This window comes from Sorex fumeus, unplaced genomic scaffold (assembly GCF_029834395.1).
Source record: "Sorex fumeus unplaced genomic scaffold, SorFum_2.1 ptg000047l, whole genome shotgun sequence".
NCBI lineage: Eukaryota > Metazoa > Chordata > Mammalia > Eulipotyphla > Soricidae > Sorex > Sorex fumeus.
This window is the reverse complement of record NW_026606104.1, coordinates 3,958,151-3,979,316: the sequence shown is the minus strand read 5'-3', so window position 1 is coordinate 3,979,316 and position 21,166 is coordinate 3,958,151. Positions and strand designations below refer to the sequence as shown.

The following is a 21,166-nucleotide window of genomic DNA, read 5'->3' as shown; positions in this document are numbered from 1 at the left end:
CTGTTAAGCAGCTTGATCAGGAGCCAGAGAGGCCGTTCGTGGGCGGTGACTCAGAATCTTGTTGGGATGGGGAGGAAAGGGTCGGCTCCACCCCCATCCCGTGAGGCCCCACGTCTCGTCACTGTGGGCCCAAACCTGACTGTCCAGTGGCCTCTGGAGGATGGCAGCCAGTGGGCCGCCAGGGGGAGCAGGGGGAGGGACAGGACCCTTTCCCCCTGGGGTGGCAGCTTGATCAGGAGCCAGAGAGACTGTTTGTGGGCGGCAACTCGGGGTCTCGTTAGGACAGGGAGCCAGAGAGGCCGTTCGTGGGCGGTGACTCAGAATCTCGTTGGGATGGGGAGGAAAGGGCCAGCTTCACCCCCATCCCGTGAGGCCCCACGTCTCGTCACTGTGGGCCCAAACCTGACTGTCCAGTGGCCTCTGGAGCGCGGCGGCCACTGAGTCGCCAGGGGGAACAGGCCAAGGTATGAAACCTATTCCCACCTGCAGTGGCCCAGAGCCAGTAACCTACTGCAGGGACCAGACGCATTTCTGCCAAAAGCCGCTGGGTTTTGAGATTTGTTTCTGAGTCTCTGGGATCATGGCTGTTAAACAGTTTGATCAGGAACCAGAGGCCATGCCTCCAATTATACAGCTGAGCTGGAGGTGGGTTGTGGGTGTGTCTCCCACATACCTAACTTTTGGCTGCTTACTTTCTTGGTAAACTTTGCCCCAAGTTTTTGGGGTCTGGCCAAAGGCACAGCAGCAATTTTGGGGTATCTGGAAGTCTAAAGGCACCATGAGGCTGCTGATGCACTCACCTCACAGGTACAGATTGACCTGCTGGCAGCACCATACCCCCATTATTCTACATTTTTAATTTATTTTTGCTTTTTTGGGTCACACCCGGCGATGCACTGGGGTTACTCCTGGCTCATGCACTCAGGAACTACTCCTGGTGGTGCTTGGGGGACCATATGGGATGCTGGGAATCGAACCTGGGTCGGCTGTGTGCAATGCAAATGCCCTACCCGCTATTCTATCGCTCCAGCCCTATTCTACATTTTTAAAATAATTTTCTCAACTGTGTTATCTAACCATCACATTTTTCCCCTGTCAAAGTTTGCTCTGTTTATTCTTTTGAAGCCTCCTCTTCTGCTTTTAATCAGTATGTCAACATAAACAAATGTTCATTATTCTCACTATGCATTATTCTCATATATGCGAGGCATGAGGTCTACTGCTCCACTACTGAGTCAGATGCCTGGGTATTCCATTTATTTGACGGAAGCCACATCCAATTATGCTTTACTCCTGGTTCCGTGCTCAGGGATCATTCCCGGTGGGGACTGAGGGACCACATGGGGTGCCAGAGATCAAACCTAGGTTAGCTGTATGCAAGGCCAACATGGTCCTTATAAATTTGGGTTTGAGAAGCATATTAAAAAATTAATAGAGTTGTGAGCCATATCACTTGGAAGTCCTGCATGTTCCGAAATATAGAAGAGGAAAGCTTGGAGAAAGGCTCAAGAGGCTGAGGGTAGGTCTGAATTTGGTCCCTGGCACATAGTCCCGAATCCACCAAGGAGTGATACCACCCCACCCCTCAATGAGCTGGAGGGGCCAAAAACAAACAAAGTGGAATAGAAGGCTGGAGGGACAGCTTGAAGTGATGGAAAACATGTTTTGCATGCAGGAGACCCAGATTCGATCCTCAGCAGTCTATGGTTCCTCTAAGCACTGCCAGGAGCAATCCATGAGCACTCCGAAAACAAGAACCACAGCAACAACAAAGTCTTGCAAACACCCCAAAATGTGGAAAAGGACTGGGAGATGCTCAGTGATCAGACTTTGAATGTACCAGGATCAAGTTCAAACCCCAATTCTATGCACCCTACCCCTCACCCCCCTGTATCTTTGCTGTGGTGCTCCCAGAACACAGGGCCAAGCAGCTCTGCATTCACAGGCCCCATCACTGAACTGTCTGAACTGGCAACACAAGGAACGGTCCTTGGGCCCCCCGAGCACTGCTTGGGAGGACACCCCTCCGCCCGGAAGTGGGATAACTTCGAAAATAATCAAGACTGAGAATTAGCATAAATAAAAGGTTTTATTGGTCAGTTTGGGTGTGTGACTGACATCCTCAATTCACTGTTTCCCCCACGGCCCTGAGGAAACAGGAGAGGTTAAGCCCACTGATGGTCAGTAAGGGAAGGGAGAAGGAACAAACCAAAGGCCTCTGAAGGTCAAGCTACCGGGACCGAAACCAACGTCCTAAGAATAAATCCAGGATGGAAAAAGCATCGTCCATAGCTGGAGGTGTTGGGGATTCTGGATCTAAAGGAAAGAAAGTGACACAAACAGACGGTCTAAATAAAGGCGGCTGGGAATGGTGAAGAACGATATCCCAGGTGATAAGGGGGCCCTGCAAGGGACAGTTGGGTTGTGTCCGCCTTGAAGGTAGGCCAATGAGCACCCTGCATGACTGAGCTGGACCCCAGAGGCCTTGGGATCTTCCTACTCACACCCAAGCATGTCTTCAGTTGAGCACTGTGACTGAGTATGCGAGCACCACCAGCAAGGGAGCCCTGGCAAGCACAGCAGCCAAGTGTGTGCAGGGGCCAGAGAGAGTAGAGTGGGAAAAACAGGCTGCAGGCTGACCCAGCTTGAGCCCTTGCACCCCTTATACCAACTCTCCCCACACTACCCACACCGCGACACCTGGCCAGGAGTCATCCCTGAGCATCACTGAGTATGGGCCAAAAAATGAATCAAATCAATCCAAAACAAAAGAGAGTGTGAGTGTCCCAAATAAAGTGTGGACTGCGAACACCATGACCAAGAATGTGCAAGAGTGGGGCCCGGAGAGATAGTACAGTAGGCAGGGCACTTGCCTTGCACAAGGCTGACCAGGGTTCAATCCCAACATCTCATCTGGACCCCCCAAGCTCTGCTAGGAGTAATTCCTGAGTGCAGAGCCAAGAGCAACTCCTGAACGTTCCCAGGTGTGGCCCCAAAACAAACCAAAACAGAGAATGTGCAAGCATATCTCTTCCTATCTCATCACAGAAAGGGAAGGAAGTGTGTGTGTGTGTGTGTGGGGGGGGGGGGGGGGCGGGCAGATACGTCAAATATCCTTTCCCCAAGGAGCAGCAAGACGGACCTTTCAATTCCTTCACTCACCACTTCTAGGACTGCCATCCCTTTCCTGACGGGTCACTGTGGTCTCCGACTTGCCGGTACTGTCCACTACAGTCCGGCGCTCTTCCACTGTCTAGAAAGAAACCCCCCAGTATGTCTCTGGTATCCCCACAGGTGAACACATTGATTCCTGAGGGGCCTTGCTCTTCCCACAGCATCCTCTGGCCACAGCCCCTTCACCCCTCTCCTGACTCACCCCATCAGGCTTAGTGATCTTGGTCACAGAGACGCTCTTGAAGTAGGACTTCGGCTGGGGCTGCAAAACTGGACCAAGGCCTTCCTGGGAAACCTGGGAATCAAGATCTAGAAGGGCAAGAAGAGACTTGAAAGAGCAGAGAATGGGGGCAGGAAGCAGCGACAACCAGACAGTCGAGGAGCATCAGGAAAAATGGCTGGGGGATGTCCTTTACCTCCAGACTCACCATTGTCCTCTCTGGCTCTAGAAGGGGGAGCCACAGGCCACACATCATCAAACTGGAAAAGATGAACCAGCAACTTTCAGTATGAAACTCCAGCAGGCGATGGCACTCACACTGGTCCTGAGCTGAAAAATTACCTTTTCCCAGGAAACATGATTCTCATGCAGGGCAGTTTTATTTACTCACCCACTTCTGGCTGTTTTGTTTATTTATGCAACTACCAAAATTCTTTTCTGTAACCCCCTCAATAATCCTGCTTGGTCCAAGAATCATATAGAACAGAGGCTCTCAAACTTCTCTAGTCTACAGTCCATTTTGCAGAAATAAAATCACTCAACACTCTTCTTTAATCTACCCTTTAATTTTATCTTTTTTTTGGGGGGGGGGGGAGGGTCACACCTAGTAGTGGTGAGAGCTTACTCCTGCTCTGTACTTAGGGATCACTCCTGGTGGAGCTCTGTGAACCCTCTAGGGTGTCAAGGACAGAAACCAGATCAGTTCCGTGAAAGCATCCCGACCCTATCCTATCCCTCTGCCCCAAACTTCCCTTAAGCAAAAGAATAGAAAGGTCTCCTCCACAACTGCACTTGAGAGGAGCCCCCCATCTGGGAGCATTCCAATGCATGTGGGGGTGGGTGAGAGGAAGGTGGGATCACCCACCTTGAGAACTGATGGAGCTGAGGACTTCTGAAAGAAATACTCCCCTTCCCCCATGAAGCTTAATCTAGATAATATAAATATGTGGGGCACAGAAAGCTCCAAGAGCTGGGGTGCACATGCACTACATGCAGAAGCTCTGGGTTTTGTCCCCCACAAAGTGCTTCCCTGAGCACCACCAGATGTGCACTCCCAAATACATACATACATGCACTGAGCGAAGGGCTTAGACATTCACCCCAAGCATGTTAAAACTCCAGTGAGGAATTGGCTTGTTCCCACAGGCTCTGGGGGCCTGTTGGGTCACTCACCCTGGAAAAAGATCTCTGGGAGTCCCAGCCGGAGGTTGTACCGTGGGATTCCGTCTTGGCATCACTCTCCAAAACCTCCCCAAAGATCTTGGGCTGGTGACTATCTGGATACTTCAGCATAGAGTCCCGAAGGGTCTGTCCCTCCCGCTGTCCCACACTAGGTACCTCTGATGAAGGACCAGGAAGTTCTGCAAAGAGGTGCAAGGAAATGCTGCAAAAGGTCTCGGGCTCCCAAAAACTGTTTTCTCACACTTCCCACCCTTGTGCAGGCTCCCGCCACCCGCCACCCCACCAAAAACCTGCTCTCTCCGGTTCCAGCGGGGAAGCCACACACCGGGAGGACGGGAAGGCAAGGTCCAGGCGCCCATCTCGTTGAAGATGCTATTGAAATCTCGGATCAGCTCATCAAAGCCGAAGTTATCATGGAAACGCATGCCTACTTCTGGGCTGAAGCTAAAACCGAAGCCAAATTCCTCCGGCTGCTGGGGGCCCTCGAACCTAGGGCTCCTACGGCCCCAGTTGGCTCCTTCGTCCTCTTCCTCCTCCTCCTCCTCTTCTTCATCTCGAGTCATCCCTCCAAAAAAAGGGTCTCTGGGGCTGGGGGCAGAGGCAGATGGGTCATCAAGATTTCATCACGGCTCGTCATGAAATGAACCCACGGACGGCAGAGTGGGGCAAGCGTACGCTCACGCGGGGCTGCAGGAGCTGGCCGGCCAGGGAGAAACACAGCAGCCAGCAGTTCTTGGGCGGCCGTTGGGAGCGGAGTCTAGGTCGGGCGGGCCCCAGCTCGGGCCTCCTCCCGCCCCGCCCTGCCCCGCCCGCCCCCCGTGCGGCTCCCCGGCACAGGTCCCCGCCGAGCCCCATTGTTTCCCTAGCCCCCGCTGCCTGTTGCATCACCCCGGGCTCGCCTGCCTAGCTACCGCCGCGGGCCCTGTCGCGGGCCGGGCGCTCCACGTCCGGGTCCTGCTCGCAAGGACGCCAAGTGGGGAGGTTTCTCCCAGTAGGTGTTGGCGTCGGATGGCCTTGAGGGACCCCTCGTGTGCCCGGGACCCACGCTCACCTCCTCGGTCCAGAAAAGCCGAAAAAGCCGCGGAAAAGGTCAAAGAGGCTCATTCCCACGCCGGGACTCGAACCTTTGACCCCCTCCCACGGCCCATTCACACCTGGGGGCAGGCGGCGCGGGAACACCGGAAATCGAGCTCGCGCCGGCCGCGCTGCCGGAAAGCAAGCCCGCGAGTCGCGCGCTGTCGTAAAGCGGCCGTGGGCCGGGCGGGGCGGGCGCGCTGTAAGGAGCCCCGAGGTGGGCCATGGCTGCGCCTGTTGTTTCTCGGGGCCACTCTCGTGCGCTGCCGCACGGCCTCGTCGGGCCAGAGTGGCGCCCGCGGCCCATCGCCGGAGGCTGCACAGGTCTGGGGGTCCGAGAAGGGTCGCGGGCCTAGACTGGCGGGCGGTCAGCGGGCCGGGGAGCTGCCGCCCTGGATGACCCCTCGGCGCCCACTTCCCGCCCGCGCGAGCGCTCTGGGATACAGCTGTGCTCCATGCCAGCGGAGACACCGGCCCCGTGCCACTGCCATCAGGTCTCCACGCTCACTGCCCAGACCCCAGAGCCGCTGGGGCTCTCCCTTGCCCACCCCCACAGCCACTGGCCCGCTTCCTTCACTGCCCGGATGCGCTGGAGTCGGGGCTGTTTCTGGAGCACGTGACGATTTGCAGGGATTCTGTGCAGGCACCAGGTTGCAAGATTCTTAAGGGAGAAGGGATGGGCATCCCCACAAGGGCAAGGTACTAGCACATTAAGGCCAGAGTTCTTAAAGGGCGAAGATTTCATTTTATTCCACTGCCTTCGGGGCCTGCTAGGAGCCCAGTTGGTATAGTAATATTTATTCACCAAGCTGGTCGTCGACGAGACTGAGGATATCCTAGACGGAGCAAGAATGGGCAGAGGCTGAAGGTAGAGGTTTTCTTTTTATATATACAAGACACATTAATCCATTAAATTTGAGGACACAGTACAAAAAAAAAAAACACTTCAACTAATTCATCTGACAATGCTGTTCATATTCATGACGCCATTTTTTTTGTTTGTTTCCTAATAATAAAGGAGGAGACTTAGGGCTGTTGGGCTGATATATATTTGGGGGTCCCCCTCCCCACCTCACCCATACACCACCAGGGTGAACAGGAGAAGGAAAGGCAGGGCCCACAGCAAAGTTTCATAATCTTGAATGCAAGGGGGGGGGAGAGGAAAGGAAGAAAAAAAACAGAAAATACAAATCTATAATACATACAACAGAGTGGGGATGGTATGGGAATGGAACAGACATGAAGCTGAGGCATGGGGAGGGCCGCTGGGGATGGGGGGCAGCGGAACCCCCCCACATTCCTTTCTCTCTTTGATGCTGTTTCCATAGTTGCCAGGCTGAGAAGCCCTCTGATGGGACCGGGAGAAGAGGGCCAGGGCCTCAGTTGGCCCCCCAGCTGTAGCTGTTGTAGGCAGACTTGTTGGTCTGGGGCTTCTGCGGGATGGAGCTGGTCTGGCTACGTTGCCCGCTGCCCGTCTGCAGGGGAATGGGAGGATGATGGGGAGGAAAAAGTTGTCTAGTTAGCGGGACACAATTGTGACATCTTCCAGTGGCAATATGGAAACTTTTGCTCTCCCATTCCCCTTGCTTTAGAAACTCCCCTGAAGCTTCTTACTCAACCACAGAAAATTTGGCTTATATAGCTGCTAGTCTCTCGGAGAAGAAAGATGAGAGGAGGGACGGATACCTTCAGACAGAAGATAGTGAATCCCTTCTACTCATTTCAGTTCTGCCTTCTTCCCATTCACCTACTCCTCTCTGAGAAAAGGCTACTCTAAATGATAGCTTCTGGGAAATAAACAATCACCAAGTGATTTCATTTTCACTGAACCCCATAAATGCTGCCATTAGGCCTTAGAGAGCAAGGAAGCCCTTTTTACTGCTTCTCCAATCAACTCCGATAGACAGGTCACTTGTACCCCCCACTTGAACCCATCCCACACATCACATCTCTGAGCCCATTCAGGCAAGTGGGAGAGAGAGTCTGAGGCCCAAGACTCCAGACGCTGTCTCAAGAATCCTTTCCATTCCAGTAACCAAGTGTTTTCCAGAATCAGAAAAGGGTAAAGGAAAAAGAGGGCATTGAGAGGGAGGACAAGAGAGGAACAGGAGAGCCCAGCAAGGTGTTTGTGTTTGTGTATCCCGATTTGTGACCGTGCAACATTTTCTCTTCAAGCTCCCTGAGGCTGTGGAGGTGAAATGGGGACTGAAAGGAGTGGGTTCAAGCATATCATTCAGTTTCATTACCTGCTCCTCCTGCTGGCGCTGGCAACAGAGAATCATCTGCAAATATGGTAGCTGAGGCAGAACCAGGATATATGGAAAATAAAGGGACAAACTTTGACAATAGAACTCCACCATTAGAAGGGAAAGCTATAATGTCAGGGTAGGGGGAAGGCTGGGAGAGGTAAGAGGGGAGGTGTAACCCAGGTCTGAGCAGATGAGGACAACTGTACTCTAGGAGGAGGTGGAGGAGAAAGGCACCAACGGAACCCTGCAAAAAAGGTTTCCACCTGGCCCTTTCTCTGACATCTCCTTACTATCCGTTTGTGTTATGTGCGCTAGTGTCTGTATGTGCTGTGTGCCCATGGCTGGCGCTGGGGACTGGGTGAAGGTGGTGGTGAGGATGGGTAAGAAAAGGAAAGGGGAGGCAGCTGTAAGGATTGGAAGAGGAAGGGAAAGGAGAGAAGGGAATGGGCTATTACCTGGCCATCCTGCTGCAGGTGATGGTGGAGGATCTGGGAGTGCGGCTGCTGATGGGGGGTCAGAATGTGCATAAAGGGGGCAGGTGGGTAGGCAGCAGCTGTGGCTGGATTGATGGGCCCCCCGCTTCCTAGGGCTGAAGGCAAGTTGAAGGAGGCAGCAGGAGTACCAGAATGAAAACCTTGTTTCTCAAAGGACTGCTATTCAGGATGATGGGGGAGAAAAAGTAAAGGGAGTCAGCAAACTAATCTGTAAAATGCTCACACCCAAACTTCCCCAGCCCTCAGCAAGCATCAGTGTCTAAAATGAACACCATCCTAGAGCTGACTTTGTCTCAGTTTTTGCTCTGCCCTGGATAGCTGTGTAATTTGGAAAAACTGCTTCAAATCTCAGCATATGTAAAATAAATGTAACCTCTCAGATGGAAGGACCAAATGGCAGGAGAGAGGAAAATTTTGTGAAATCTACTGTGACCTTCAAGTTTTATGTGAAAGAACTAAGTTATTGCAAAAAAAATGCACACACATACTGAGATATCTCTGAATGTTGGCTGTAACTCTCAATACTTCAGCTAATTCATACTTAGGAGTTAGACCATAACTCCTAAACATCAAATTTTCTATCACTTAATAGTGGTGGGGGATAAAAGCAACACACCACCAGCCTGTGGATATTTCAGATGCTTCACGCTTCAGTTCCTGGGCCTGTCTCTTTTCCCACTCTTTGTAATATATGTGCTTACAAAGAATGAAATGACCTAGTTTCCTTTCATTTCATACTCTTTCTTTTGCAAAGTTACAAAAAGGCTGTGAGGTAAATAGGTAAAGAACCAAGAGGTAGAGTATATCAGATGGCATAATGATAATTTGGGTCAGAGTGACAGTACAGTGGCAGTGGTAGGGTGTTTTCCTCGCAAGAACCCAACCCAAGTTCAATCTTGGCACCCCATATGGTCCCCTGAGCACCTCCAGGAGTGATTCCTGAGCACAAAGCAAGGAGTAAGCCCTAAGCACTGCCAGGTGTAGCCCCAGAACAACAAAAAAGTCATACCATTCCCTCGCCTTCCTGCATTTCTAATCTCCTGTCCCCTATCCCCAGATAAATTTAACATTCAAAAAATAAAATCTAGGGCCGGAGCGATAGTACAGTGGGTAGGGCATTTGCCTTGCACTTGGCCGACCCAGGCTTGATCCCTGACATCCCATATGGTTCCCCCAGCACCACCAGGAGTAATTCCTGAGTGCAGAGCCAGGAGTAACCCCTAAGCTCCACTGGTGTGACCCAGAAAAGGAAAGAGAAATAAAATCTAGAGATTATTTTCTAATAGGAAGTTTCCTGAGGCTTGGGTTGTTCTTAGTCCTGTACTATCACTACCAACTCCACTTCCATCACCATCTCTCTCTTTCCACTTTATCCAGAGCCAGGCACCTACCTGGGTTTTGGAGTACACAGAACCCGAGATATCTGGCACGCCCGTGTTACTGGAGGTGACTGAAACACCTGGGGGAGGGAGGAAACAGACAGGATTAGCTCAGCTAGCTGCCTGGCCCCCGTCTCTTGCAAGGAAGGTGTGGTGCAGCCTTTCTCTAGCTAGAATACTGCAGGGGAATTTTGATTTGTTTTCCCAACTTCAGCTCAGTCCTAAATGAAGGGTTCTCTTGTACTTTTCAAGAGTGTACTGAGTATATAGGGGAAAACAAGGTGATGAGTTGTTGAAGGTGAGGTGGGGGAGAGAAGGGAGTTGAGGGAATATTGCCAAACCCCACTAGCATAGTTTTCTTAAACACTTCTGTTGCCAAAGCCCAATAGAAATGTATTGAACTTTTAATGTCCATTTCCAATTAGTTCACCCAGGGCCAGGGAGATATCTCAAAGGGCTAGTGTGCGTTTCATGCAGGAGGCCTGAGTTCAGTATCTGGCACTGCACTATACCCCAAACACCACCAGAAGTGACCCAATGACTGAACTGGGAGTAGCCCCTGAGCACTGCTGGGTGTGGCCCCCAAATCACACAAAAGAATCTAGCCAAACTCCAATCTTATAGAAGAAAAGGAGTCTAGCTCTCTCATGAAGAGACTCGGGCTCACCATCCATGCCTCCACAGCACAAGGCAAGTACCAGAGCAGTTCAGTCCAATCCCAAGAGCATTTCCATTTTCAGTCTTGGTCACTCAGCCCAGCATCTCCAGAATCTTGGAAAAGCTTCTTGGCTGTATACTTATAGCTGGCACCAAGATGAATTTCTACCCCTGCAATTTAACCTTAAGCATGATGAAGAAAGGGGCTAAGAAAGGTAGATAGGGTAATCTATCTCCTATAGCCTTGGCAGAACACAAAGTATTAATGTTATCCTAGTTTGAAACTTCAATTTCTGTCATATAAAATTCTAATCCATATTCCAACAATTGCACATTTCCTGTTGAAAATTCTCTACTACCACTACAACTTTAAGCAAACCATAGTTGCACCATTTCTCATTTTAAACTGAAATAACACTGTATGTGGCAGAATAGGGTGAAGATAGAAAAAAGTCCTCATATAAAATAATCTGCCATCATTTAGTAGAGAAATTTTATGCAAATACTTGAGAAAAGTAATTCAAATTTAACCAGAAATTTACAGCATGTGTTAAAAGTATATTATTATTTTTGTGAGCTTGGATAAAAGAAAATAAAAAAACCACTGTGCATTTGGTCTATATTCTTGAATCCTTCTGATCTATTAGGAGTCCTTTAACTGATGTTATTTTAGAAGCACTGTACTCAAATCACCAAATCACCAAATTAGGAATGAGGACTCTCCCATTCTCCCACAATTCATGCCCACAAAGGGAATTTAAATAGGAATCCCCTTTCAAATTCTAGAACCCAAATCTTTCTAATGCCTAATACAAAGGTGGCCTTCAAAAGTTACTCCTACCCTCAACAGCCCCTCCAATCTTCTCCACAGAAGCAACAGTTCAACCTTGAACACCCTCCCACATTACAAACCCAGAGGAACAAACACCAACTTGGAAAAAAGTATTTATAGAAATCAAGTACTTAAAAATACTTTAGCATCTCCAGTGTACCACTTTGCTATGCTTTTTGCACTTAAGTACAAAGGGATACTGGATTACATTTGCATTGGGCATTACTGAAGTTAATGGGGAATTTCTCCCTTTTTCAAATCCCAGGTGCCCATCTAGCAAATCACTGGTAAACTTGAAACTTTGGAAAGAGCTAAGCTAATGAGGTTTGTGTGGAAAAAATTGAGTAAAGTAGAACAGACATAGGAACAATCTTAAGACAAAAAAATCCTAGAGAATGACATTTACTGCAAACTTCAGACTGCTTTCTGACAATTCTTTGTTATTCCATACAAAACAGGAGAACTGGATTCTCAGGCTATGTGGTAGAAAGGAACTTGGTTCCAATATGCTCTGATCTGGTCTCACTCTTTCCAGAGGCAGCCTAGCTAAAAAGCCAACTTCTGCCTATCCTACTTGCATACTGGTTGTAGAGATGGAAAATGCAGGAAAGATAACTGTGTAGTTGTCATAATAGTCTCATGTAAGTACTAGGTGATGCTAGAAAATATGGGTACCGGAGATCGATCCTTCACCTATTATGAGAAAGTAACTCAGTTCTTTTGCTTTCCTTCCAATAATTAATGTTCTATCTCTCCATTCAACAAGCAGTGGCGACCATACTACTACAACATTGATCAGGGAGAGGAGAAAAGACTCTCAGCACGGTAGCCCTTGGGAAAGTTGGTCACTTGCAGGACAAAATTATTCCACAGGGCTGTGAACACATACAGAGAAAGTAGAATAACTGGGTTCTATTTAACCAAGGCTGTGTTCTCACTGTGAAGTTTAACTCCGTAAACAAAGGGTTGATGATGTGCCAGTGGATTGAGAGGAACTAAGGATTCCCTAAACCAAGAAGCTCTATAATCAACCTTGGCCTACACATCCCCAGCTACACCCACAAGTGCAAAATGACTAACAATTCACAATCCCTGAAAAGCCATGGAAGAACTAAGAACAGTGCACTAGGCTAGCACTGGTTCCAGAGCCTGAGTCATTACCTAGACGGTCACTGAAAACTAGCACATCTCAATCATTTGGCACTGGGGTATCAATTATGGGGATGAGGCCTTAGAACATACGTCCCAAACAACAGCTCTAAGTACCATCTCTTTTTCATGGGACAGGATACTGTATTTTATCCTTCCTCTGCTTATGTCAAGGAAAATCCAAATGAGAAAGTGAAGAACTATATATAAATAGCACGGAGAATGAGGGATTTTCTACCATAGTTTCTTTTTACCAACTGATCAACTGGCTGGAAAGGAGTGTTCCTCCCCCATCATAATAAAATTACCACACAGAAAAGTTAAAAGTTCTTTGGCTAAACTGAAGGAATTTAAATGAAAAGGCCACCCTCCACCCTTTAGCCACTTCATAAGATTGGCTGCTAGTGTCCAGAGAGACATGCACGGAAAGAACGCCAGAGTTAGCTAAAGAAATACCACAGTTTATTGAAGACTACAAATATTTTTGTTACAAGTTCAAACTACATGCCTTCCAGAAATCAAAAGCAACAGCAGGTGTGTGCATTGATGCTTCGGAGGTGCTGCACCACTTGAACTCGAAATGGGTAAGACAGGATCAGACACATGGGGAGAGGGAAACGGGAAGGGCAAGTTCAAAAGCCCAGAAGGTATCCACCAACTCATTTCCCCAGGCCATGTAGGGCACGGCCTCAGCTCGGCAGGCTCTCCTCAGTGGTCTGGTTTCTGAAACAAGACTTCAGTGCAAGTTTTATACACACACACAAAACACAGCCCCCAGCCTTGGGCCAAATTAGCTCTCTGCCGTCCAGAAATGCTTGTAAGGGGGTGGATATTTTCTTCCTAAAAGGAATCAAATACATAAAAATAAATGAATTTAGAGGTTGATGAGGAATGGAATGATAAGAATCCTCTGTGGGGTTGGGAACTGGGGTTCTCAAAGGGCTGTTACAGCAGGTTTCTGAAATCTTAATGGAGGTCAGAAGCTAGTATTTACACAATCAGATATGTCATTCTCATCTATATCAGTCCTACCTCTTATAATTTTTGACCTGGTCTAGCTAAGAAAAATCTAGTACTTTCAAAATGGGGTCTCTGCAAGTCAAAAAGCTTAAAATCCTCCACCTTCACCAACACTTAGGGCTGGCCCTGCTCAGTGAGGGGGCCAGGAACAAAAGTCTTGTGCACTAAATCTCAACGTGGTGCCTCAAGATCTGATCTAAATCTTGACCCACTCTAAGTCATACGACACAGTTCAACATTCCACCTGTTAGTTCCTAGGTGTATTGCCTTCTCACTATGTTTGGTTTCCCAGCCACTGAAAACCTTGGGCAATTTACCCACCTGGAGCCAATAACAAGGGTTCAGAACAACACAGATGTAGCTCCATTCAGTGTCATCATGAAACTGTCAATAAGCTGAGAATTTGGGAGGACGACCTACTACTCTAGTTCCAATAGATTCTAACAATCTCTTCATAGTCATTTATAAAGCACTTAAAATATGTAGATGGAACTATTTTAATCAAAGATATTTTCTTAACTCTGTTTTCTAAAAGTGGAGAGTAGTTCATAGATGTGGAAGCAAGAAATCAGTGATTGTTTAGGTCAGTGAGGAGTTCCTTATTCTCCTTACCATTTCCCTCCTTTACCATTAGCCACTTGATGCTGCATACAGGCCAGTCGTACCAATAAGGAAACCCATGGGCCTAATTCATTTAGTCCAACTCTGACTTCACTATCTACTCTTTTCTTTCCATATTATTAGTTCTTATTACTAGGAAATAAAAAGGGACTATGAGAAAAATAGTATTACAAAAAGATTTAAATCAGGGCTAGAGCAATAGTAACAGCGGGGAGGTCGTTTGCCTTGCACTCGGCCACCCAAGTTCGATCTCCAGCATCCCACAAGGTCCCCCGAGCACTGTCTGGAGTTAATTCCTGAGTGCAGAGCCAGGAGTGACCCCTGAACATTGCCAGGTGTGACTCAAAAAGAAAAAAAAAAAAAGACTTAAATCAAGTCTGTGATAGCACAGTAGCTAAGAATGGTCTTAGCCTTTTACTCAGTGACCGTATTTTCCCTTTGTAGTATGCATAGAGACACTTGCTTCCATTGAAATCGTAGGGTCTCCAGACCTGCTTCCCACCCAATATATTCTAACCGCCAACATGTGTCACTGGACAAAACCATCATGAGTAGTGGACACATTCTGCTATCAAACTCCCTGTTGATGCTACTCAGACATCCTCACAAATACTGTTTTGTCAAGCACCCAGTCCTCTTCCCTGCAATTCATTTAGTAAAATTCATCCCAGACACCACTGGCAGCCAGGGTCAAGATAAGCTTACCAGTGTTGTATCCATGAGACCCATAGCCACTCGGCTGTTGAAAAGGGGTGGCCGATGCATTCACACTGACATTCACACCATGCTGCTTGGAAGAGGTAGGAGCCACCTGGAAGGCAGAAAGTTCAGAACTGCGGTGAAATGGCAGCAGGGTAGCATTCACTCCACCCATCCTATTCCAGGTACTGGGTTATCCATCCTGATGTAGATTGACCCACCATTAGCTAGCTTAGTGAAATGGGCTCTCCACAATTTTCTGAAATATGTAAGCATGAGGGTGTTGCTTAGAAGAAGGAAAGAGCAGTGGTAGCAAAGAACAAATCTGAAAGGAATTTAAGTATTTGGTATCACTTTGCATTTTCAGCTAGTTCTACCACGTAATGCTTATTTAATGCCACCAATTCTAGCACCACTTTACCAAGTCGGAAATAGCAAGTTCCTCCTCATTCAGTCACTATTAAAACATCAGCCTTGAAAGCAATTAGGATAATGTCCAGGGCTAGACTTTTCACCCCATGACCAAGCCGCGGTACTCACAGGGAACACAGCAGGCCCATACTGGAAGGTGCTGGGGAGGCCCGGAACCCCTGTGTAGTATGGCAGGCTGGTGTAACTGTAGCCAGGAGGCAGCGCCGGGTTCAGGAATGTCTGCTGCGTGGTGTGATGAGTCTGCGTCTGGTTCTGTTGGGGTTGGGCCAAGGTTGTGGCCGGAGCGGGAGATGAGGCATCCCCACGGCCAAATTTCGTGAGGTCACCTGTGAAAGGAGAAACTAAATATACATTTCTCTCCATGTCAGTGCAAAAATCACATGATTACAGAAGGTTCTGTTTAAACATCATTAATAATTCAATTCTTTCTTTCAATTCTGGCTCCCTCTACTATCATTGTTCAACACACTCTTACACTGCTAGTCAAGGACTGATGTTAACTAATTATGCAATGTAGTAGTAGGGGCAGGCCCTCAGAATAGAGTTCCCACATGATTTCTCTGCCCACCTCATGTCCAGGGGAAAAACATTATGCTGGACTTTAAAAACCAGGACGAGTCAGAAGTAATAACAAGTAAGAAAAGTTGACTGGCACTTTGAACAGGGTATTGGAACAGAGGTGAGCAGAGAAAGTAAAGTAAGTTCAACGACTGTATTTCCTGGAAAAATCTAGAGAACTGATAAAGCCAAGACATCATTTGGAGTGCTGACTTCAGCAGCACATATAATAAAAAAAACATCATCTGGAATCAGAGGGAGAAAAGAAACGATGTGAGGAAGGAGGGAAAAGGGTGACTGACCATTTGGAGCAGGATTCTAAATGTATTGGTCATGATTCATTACATCTATTCTATGCTCTCAAAGACTAATGAAGGAGAGACCGGTGTCCCTTACTGCTCTACATCAGATTTCTACCAACAATCCCGGTATAATATCCCTTATTCAACCCACTCCAGTCCTACCAGAATATGGGTTGCTGGCCAGGCTACCATCCCTCCCAGTCAGTGGAGTGGTGGGTGTGGGAAATGGGATGCTGTAGTAATCCTAGAAGAGAAAAAGAAAAGACTTGATAAGGTTCCTTCTCCTGCCTGAGTAGCTACAAAGAGGGAGCAACAGGAGAATGTAGGAGTACTGCAAATTATTCAGCCACTTATGAAGCTGACTAGAGCTGGCATGAACTCCACATCACTCTTGCATACACTGTCCCCCCTGCCTGACCATGGACAGGGTCAGGTAAGGTCTACTGTTATGCCTACCAGAAAACACTTCAAGTCCATCAAGACCAAAAAGACTTTTGTCCTTCAACAAGCAATTCAAGGGTTATTCCTGGCTCTGCATTCAGGAATTACTCCTGGTGGTGTTTGGAGGACCATATGGGGTGCCACTGACTGAACCAGGCCGGGTTAGCCATGTACCCTCTGTACTATCTCCAGCCCACGGCCAAAAATATTTTCAATGCTCCCAACTGTTTCATGGAAGACTAAGAAGAAAGCAGATCTTTCTGGAATTCAAAGTATATTTGACACAATCAGAAAACATACATAAAGTTCCACTATATTCCACTGAGACTGTCTTCATCTCTGGTATCATACATAGCTCCCTGAGCTCGTCTAGGTTTGGTTTGGTAGTATAGCATTTGTGTCACCTGTATCCCTGAGCTCATCCCTGACACTGCTAACAAGCCAATGTGATCCAGGGGCATTGCAGTTAGGGCTCCAGCAATATGATAAAGAGGCCATCTCTAACAAACCATACCAAGCAATGGTGAGCACCACAATCAAGTGCACAACCCCCAGTTACACCAACTACAGATTAAAAAAAAAAAAAGGTCATAATGTTGGCTTTTTGAAAAAAAAAAAGATCATCTAGTGGCTGGAGAGATAACACAGTGGGTAGGGTGTTTGCCTTGCACGCGGCTACCCCAGGTTCAATTCCCAGCATCCCATATGGTCCCCTGAGCACCGCCAGGCGTAGTTCCTGAGTGCAGAGCCAGGAGTAACCCCTGTGCATCGCTGGGTGTGACAAAAAAAAGATCATCTAGGAGTTGGACTGATAGTACAACGGGGAGAGCACTTGTCTTGATGTGGTCAACCTGGGTTCAAGCCCCAGTATCCCATATCATTCCCCCAAGCACCACCAGGAGCAATTCCTGAGAAAAGAGGCAAGAGTAAGCCCTCAGCATGGCTGGATGTGGCCCCAAAACAAATAAATAAGGTTACCTAGTGGTAGGTATAGTGTTAGGATGATGAATGCATGAAAGCATCATTTATAATATTATAAATTGCAGTAATTAACAAAGATTTTTTTAAAAAAAAAGGTAGTAATAAAAGAGCCTTCACTGTGTGGGTTAGAATCACTCATCCAAGTCCCTATATTCAGTTAGATCTTTTGTTTTTTTTGACCACATGCATCTGTGTTAAGGGCTTAATTCTTGGGACCATATAAAGTGGATCAAACTCAGATCAGCCACATACAAGGCAAGTAAGTGTCTTACAATGTGTTATTTCTCCAGTCCCTCATGTACATCTCAAATCAAGGGGTTTACATGGACATATGGGCTAGGAAAGAAGCAGGTGTGTTACTTTTTATCAACCGAACATTTAAAAAAATTCCAACCGCTAATCTTTTTGTTTTTGTTAGGGGGCAGGGTTTGCGTGATACTTGGCTTTTTTTGCTCAGGCACTAAGCTTACTTTTCCAAAGTTCTACCCCACATACTCACCAATGGAAATCTTGTTTGAAGCATCTGTAAGTCATCATAACCATATACTTGTGGCTGAAAGATACAATCATGATGGTATTAACGGGTATGGTCATAATAATAACAATCAACAGAATATTCATCCTTATTCATAATATAGGCTGATTCTTTTAGGTTTTTCTTAAGGAAAATAGATAAAGAGGAAATAAACAGAATCAGAAAAGGTCTTGAGGCTTTCTTTCTGGTTAAAGGAGGTAGGTTAGACAAAAGTCATGTATAAACAGACTGTAATACTTTATCAGCTCTCAAAATATCAAAATAAAGCTTAATGTTATGTGGGAGTTATCTCAAAGGACTGAAATACACACTTTGTATGCAGGACTGTGCGTAGGGTGTTGCCTTGCACACGGCCAACCGGGCTGACCCGGGTTTGATTCCTCCGCCCCTCATGGAGAGCCCGGCAAGCTACCGAGAGTATTTCACCTGCACGGCAAAGCCTGGCAAGCTACTTGAGACGTATCCAAGATGCCAAACATAGTAACAATAAGTCTAAATGGAGATGTTACTGGGCCTGCTGGAGCAAATTGATGAACAACGGGAGGACAGTGCTACAGTATGCAGGAATCCTCGATTAGACTCCCACAATGCGTGGTGCCTCAAAACAAATTAGGAAGGATTTCTGGGTGTGACCCCAAAACTAAAAACCAAAAATATTCACCTTCAGCAAGTCACAATGACTTGTTTTGTGTAATGTCTGTGTAGAAGGCTAGGGCTTCACGTTAGTTTCTCTCATCTAAAATCTCCCCAAATGACCAAGACTACCATCTTACTTGCTAACAAGCTACTGACTTTCGCTATAGTTCAATTGTAGCCACCCACATGAAGCCAGAGATAGAGTAGCTCGATCATTTCATTTTATGGAGAAGATGGTTCAGTTTCACTTACCGGGTAGGCATGTAGCAGCCCTGGAGCCATAATATATGGATTAGGCAACAATGGCGGGACTCCAGGAGGGAGGTTGGGAGGAGCTTTTCCTAAGAGAGAAATTACAGTTTTGTCCCATCACATCATTACTTCTCTCCTCCACCCCAAAGGAATACCATCTTCTATGCAAGGCTACCTGAAGTCGTAGCAACGGAGCTTCGAGTCGAGGCTGTGACGGTGGAGTTGCTGCCTAGGCTGAGGCCCAGGTTACTGCCACTATTCAGGCTCGAGGACACACTGACCACAGGGGGAGGTGCAGAAACTGTGCTGGACGTAGTGGAGAAAGTGCTGGAGGAAGAATGGAGATTCGCCTCACTCTCCACGCTTGTGTGCTTCAAAAGGAGGAGCAGTGGAAGAGGAGGAAACAGTGATTAGCTAGCAAGTCAGGAAAGAGAATCTCTCTCTTGTTTATGAGCCATACCTTGCAGGTGCTCCTGGCTCTCCACTCAAGAATTACTCCTGGTCGACTCAGAGGACGATATGGGATGCCAGGAATTGAACCCAGGCAGGTCATATACAAGGTAAGTGCTCTACTGACTATGGATCTCTCCAACCCCAGGAATGAGAATCTCTTATGCAAATTCCACTACAGACCAACTTCCCAAATCAGAAAAGCTACAGCAAGGCTCCAGGGTGTCCAATATCCAAGTAGTGAGAAAAAAATTACTAAATATGCTCCAGCTTTTCCCAAGTTTCACTGAACAATGGTGATGACAGATCAATGCAATCATGCCCTGTTCAGAAGGGGGGCTTTGTGGGCCGTCCCCCACGCCCCACCGAGGTCGCCAGCTGCCCCCCACGAGCGGCTCTCCGGCACGGCCACGACTCCAGGGCACAGAAACCAATCTCTTAACTAGCTAACTTTTAATAGAAATTCTTCCAGGGTCAATAAGTAAAATAGCAGAAATTCAAAACCGCGCGGCCGCTATTGCGGCCGCGCGACATCATTTTATTCTTAAACCAAGTTGTAGAAAGCAAATCATTTCACAACGCTGTTTCAGCATGTCTAATTGGGGGGGGGGGTGGGTCGTAAACTCTAAACAATAATTGTGCATCTTCTATCGAAATAATCTATCTAGTCAAAGTAGATAGAGTATTAACTAGAACTCATCTGCCTCACAAAGAATTGGGAGGGGTGGGAGGTGGGGGTCTATTGGGGTTCGGGGTTAAAAATGAGTATTGGTAAAGGGAAATGTGTTTGGTATCTACATGACTGAGACCTAAACCCGAAAGCTCTGTAACTTTTCCCACAGTGATTCAATAAATAAATAAATTAAAAAAAAAAAAAAAATCATGCCCTGTTCAGAAGTCAGCAGAGTACATGAAGATAAATGGCCCTGCAGATCAACACTGGGTAGCCAATAACCAACAGCAGTTGAGATATGAAAATATATTATAGTCTCTTTCCCACAATCTTCTTCAGTTAAGCATAAGACCAGCTCACACGCTAAAAAAATACAAGCACCAATAAACTTAAATCAGAACTGTTATGCTACAGGGGGCAGAACAGATATAGATTCCCAGCATCCCATATGGTTTTCTGCCAGGAGTAAATCCTGACTGTAGAACCAGAAGTCACTGTCACTGTTCTCCCATTCATCAATTTGCTCGAGCGGGCCCAGTAATGTCTTCACTGTGACAATTGTTACTGTGTTTGGCATATCGAATACATTACTGCACGGCAAAGCCTGGTAGCTTGCCAGGCTTTGCCGTGCGGGTGAGATACTCTAGGTAGCTTGCCGGGCTCTCCAAGTGGGGCAGAGGAATCGAACTTGGGTTGGCCATGTTGGCCACTTGCAAGGCAAATGCCCTAACCACTGTGCTATCGCTCCAGCCCAGAACCAGAAGTAATCCCTGAAAATCACTGGGGGTGACCCAAAAATTGCCAAAAAAAAAAAAAAAAAGGTATTATGCTACAGCTTTATTATTCCCCAGTCCATGCTTCCATCATAAACCAACTGCTTTATCAAAAATGATTCTCTTTGAGTTGTTGGAGATGGGGTGTTAAAGAGGTCATCCGAAGCAGTGCTTAGGATGCGCTATGGGTGCCTACTAGCAATTTTCAGTCAACTGGGCTGGTAGTCAATGCCAGGACCTAAGAATGAGACTGATGCTGCTCAAGACACATAATACTGGGGATTACCTAGGTCACCCCTGTAATGCCTGGGGTCCTCTAGGGCTGTACCCCAACCAGGCACATGCCCTAACTGCTGTATTAGCTCCAAGATACTTTATAATTT

At 47.3% G+C, this 21,166-nt stretch overlaps 2 protein-coding genes and 1 non-coding gene across 23 annotated transcripts in view; all 3 read right to left on the bottom strand.

The window, feature by feature from the left end:
* Window positions 1-2,070: 2,070 nt before the first annotated feature.
* On the bottom strand, window positions 2,071-5,789 carry HAX1 (HCLS1 associated protein X-1). Of its 5 annotated transcripts, none has more exons than XM_056123208.1 (7): window positions 5,628-5,789; window positions 4,902-5,020; window positions 4,568-4,755; window positions 3,591-3,654; window positions 3,377-3,483; window positions 3,163-3,253; window positions 2,071-2,316 (listed from the first exon to the last, which is right to left on the bottom strand). In XM_056123208.1, exons 1-7 carry the CDS (start codon window positions 5,678-5,680, stop codon window positions 2,231-2,233), a joined length of 708 nt encoding a protein of 235 aa, XP_055979183.1. In that variant the 5' UTR covers window positions 5,681-5,789; the 3' UTR covers window positions 2,071-2,230. The 5 variants fall into 5 exon arrangements, with proteins under 5 accessions (XP_055979183.1, XP_055979179.1, XP_055979180.1 ...); XM_056123204.1 differs by having other exon boundaries at window positions 4,902-5,164; window positions 5,628-5,786; XM_056123205.1 differs by having other exon boundaries at window positions 3,603-3,654; window positions 4,902-5,164; window positions 5,628-5,785.
* A 730-nt stretch (window positions 5,790-6,519) lies between these two features.
* UBAP2L (ubiquitin associated protein 2 like) overlaps window positions 6,520-21,166 on the bottom strand; it is a 52,134-nt gene continuing 37,487 nt past the window's right edge. For 8 of the 17 annotated variants that reach the window (XM_056122602.1, XM_056122601.1, XM_056122603.1 and 5 more), the window contains 10 exons: window positions 19,063-19,258; window positions 18,888-18,976; window positions 17,964-18,017; window positions 16,205-16,286; window positions 15,291-15,508; window positions 14,757-14,862; window positions 9,785-9,852; window positions 8,355-8,552; window positions 7,897-7,947; window positions 6,520-7,125 (listed from right to left, as the gene is read on the bottom strand). In XM_056122602.1, coding sequence (XP_055978577.1) covers window positions 7,030-7,125; window positions 7,897-7,947; window positions 8,355-8,552; window positions 9,785-9,852; window positions 14,757-14,862; window positions 15,291-15,508; window positions 16,205-16,286; window positions 17,964-18,017; window positions 18,888-18,976; window positions 19,063-19,258 — 1,158 coding nt within the window. In that variant the 3' untranslated portion in view covers window positions 6,520-7,029. Of the gene's footprint in view, window positions 7,126-7,896; window positions 7,948-8,354; window positions 8,553-9,784; window positions 9,853-12,855; window positions 13,251-14,756; window positions 14,863-15,290; window positions 15,509-16,204; window positions 16,287-17,963; window positions 18,018-18,887; window positions 18,977-19,062; window positions 19,259-21,166 lie in introns of those variants that run through there. The other 9 variants (XM_056122607.1, XM_056122608.1, XM_056122618.1 and 6 more) reach the window with 2 other exon arrangements.
* On the bottom strand, window positions 16,361-16,496 carry LOC130032237 (small nucleolar RNA SNORA58). The gene has a single exon (XR_008793787.1). It is a non-coding gene; the product is annotated as a small nucleolar RNA SNORA58 (small nucleolar RNA).

What these genes read in the sequence shown, in the direction of transcription:
- HAX1 (XM_056123204.1), bottom strand. Translation starts at nt 5,680, where the DNA reads ATGAGCCTCTTTGACCTTTTCCGCGGCTTTTTCGGCTTTTCTGGACCG. An exon ending in GGCTTTTCTGGACCGAGGAG is followed by an intron (nt 5,165 to 5,627) that starts GTGAGCGTGGGT and finishes CTCTGCCCCCAG; the next exon opens with CCCCAGAGACCCTTTTTTTG. An exon ending in CTTGCCTTCCCGTCCTCCCG is followed by an intron (nt 4,756 to 4,901) that starts GTGTGTGGCTTC and finishes ACCTCTTTGCAG; the next exon opens with AACTTCCTGGTCCTTCATCA.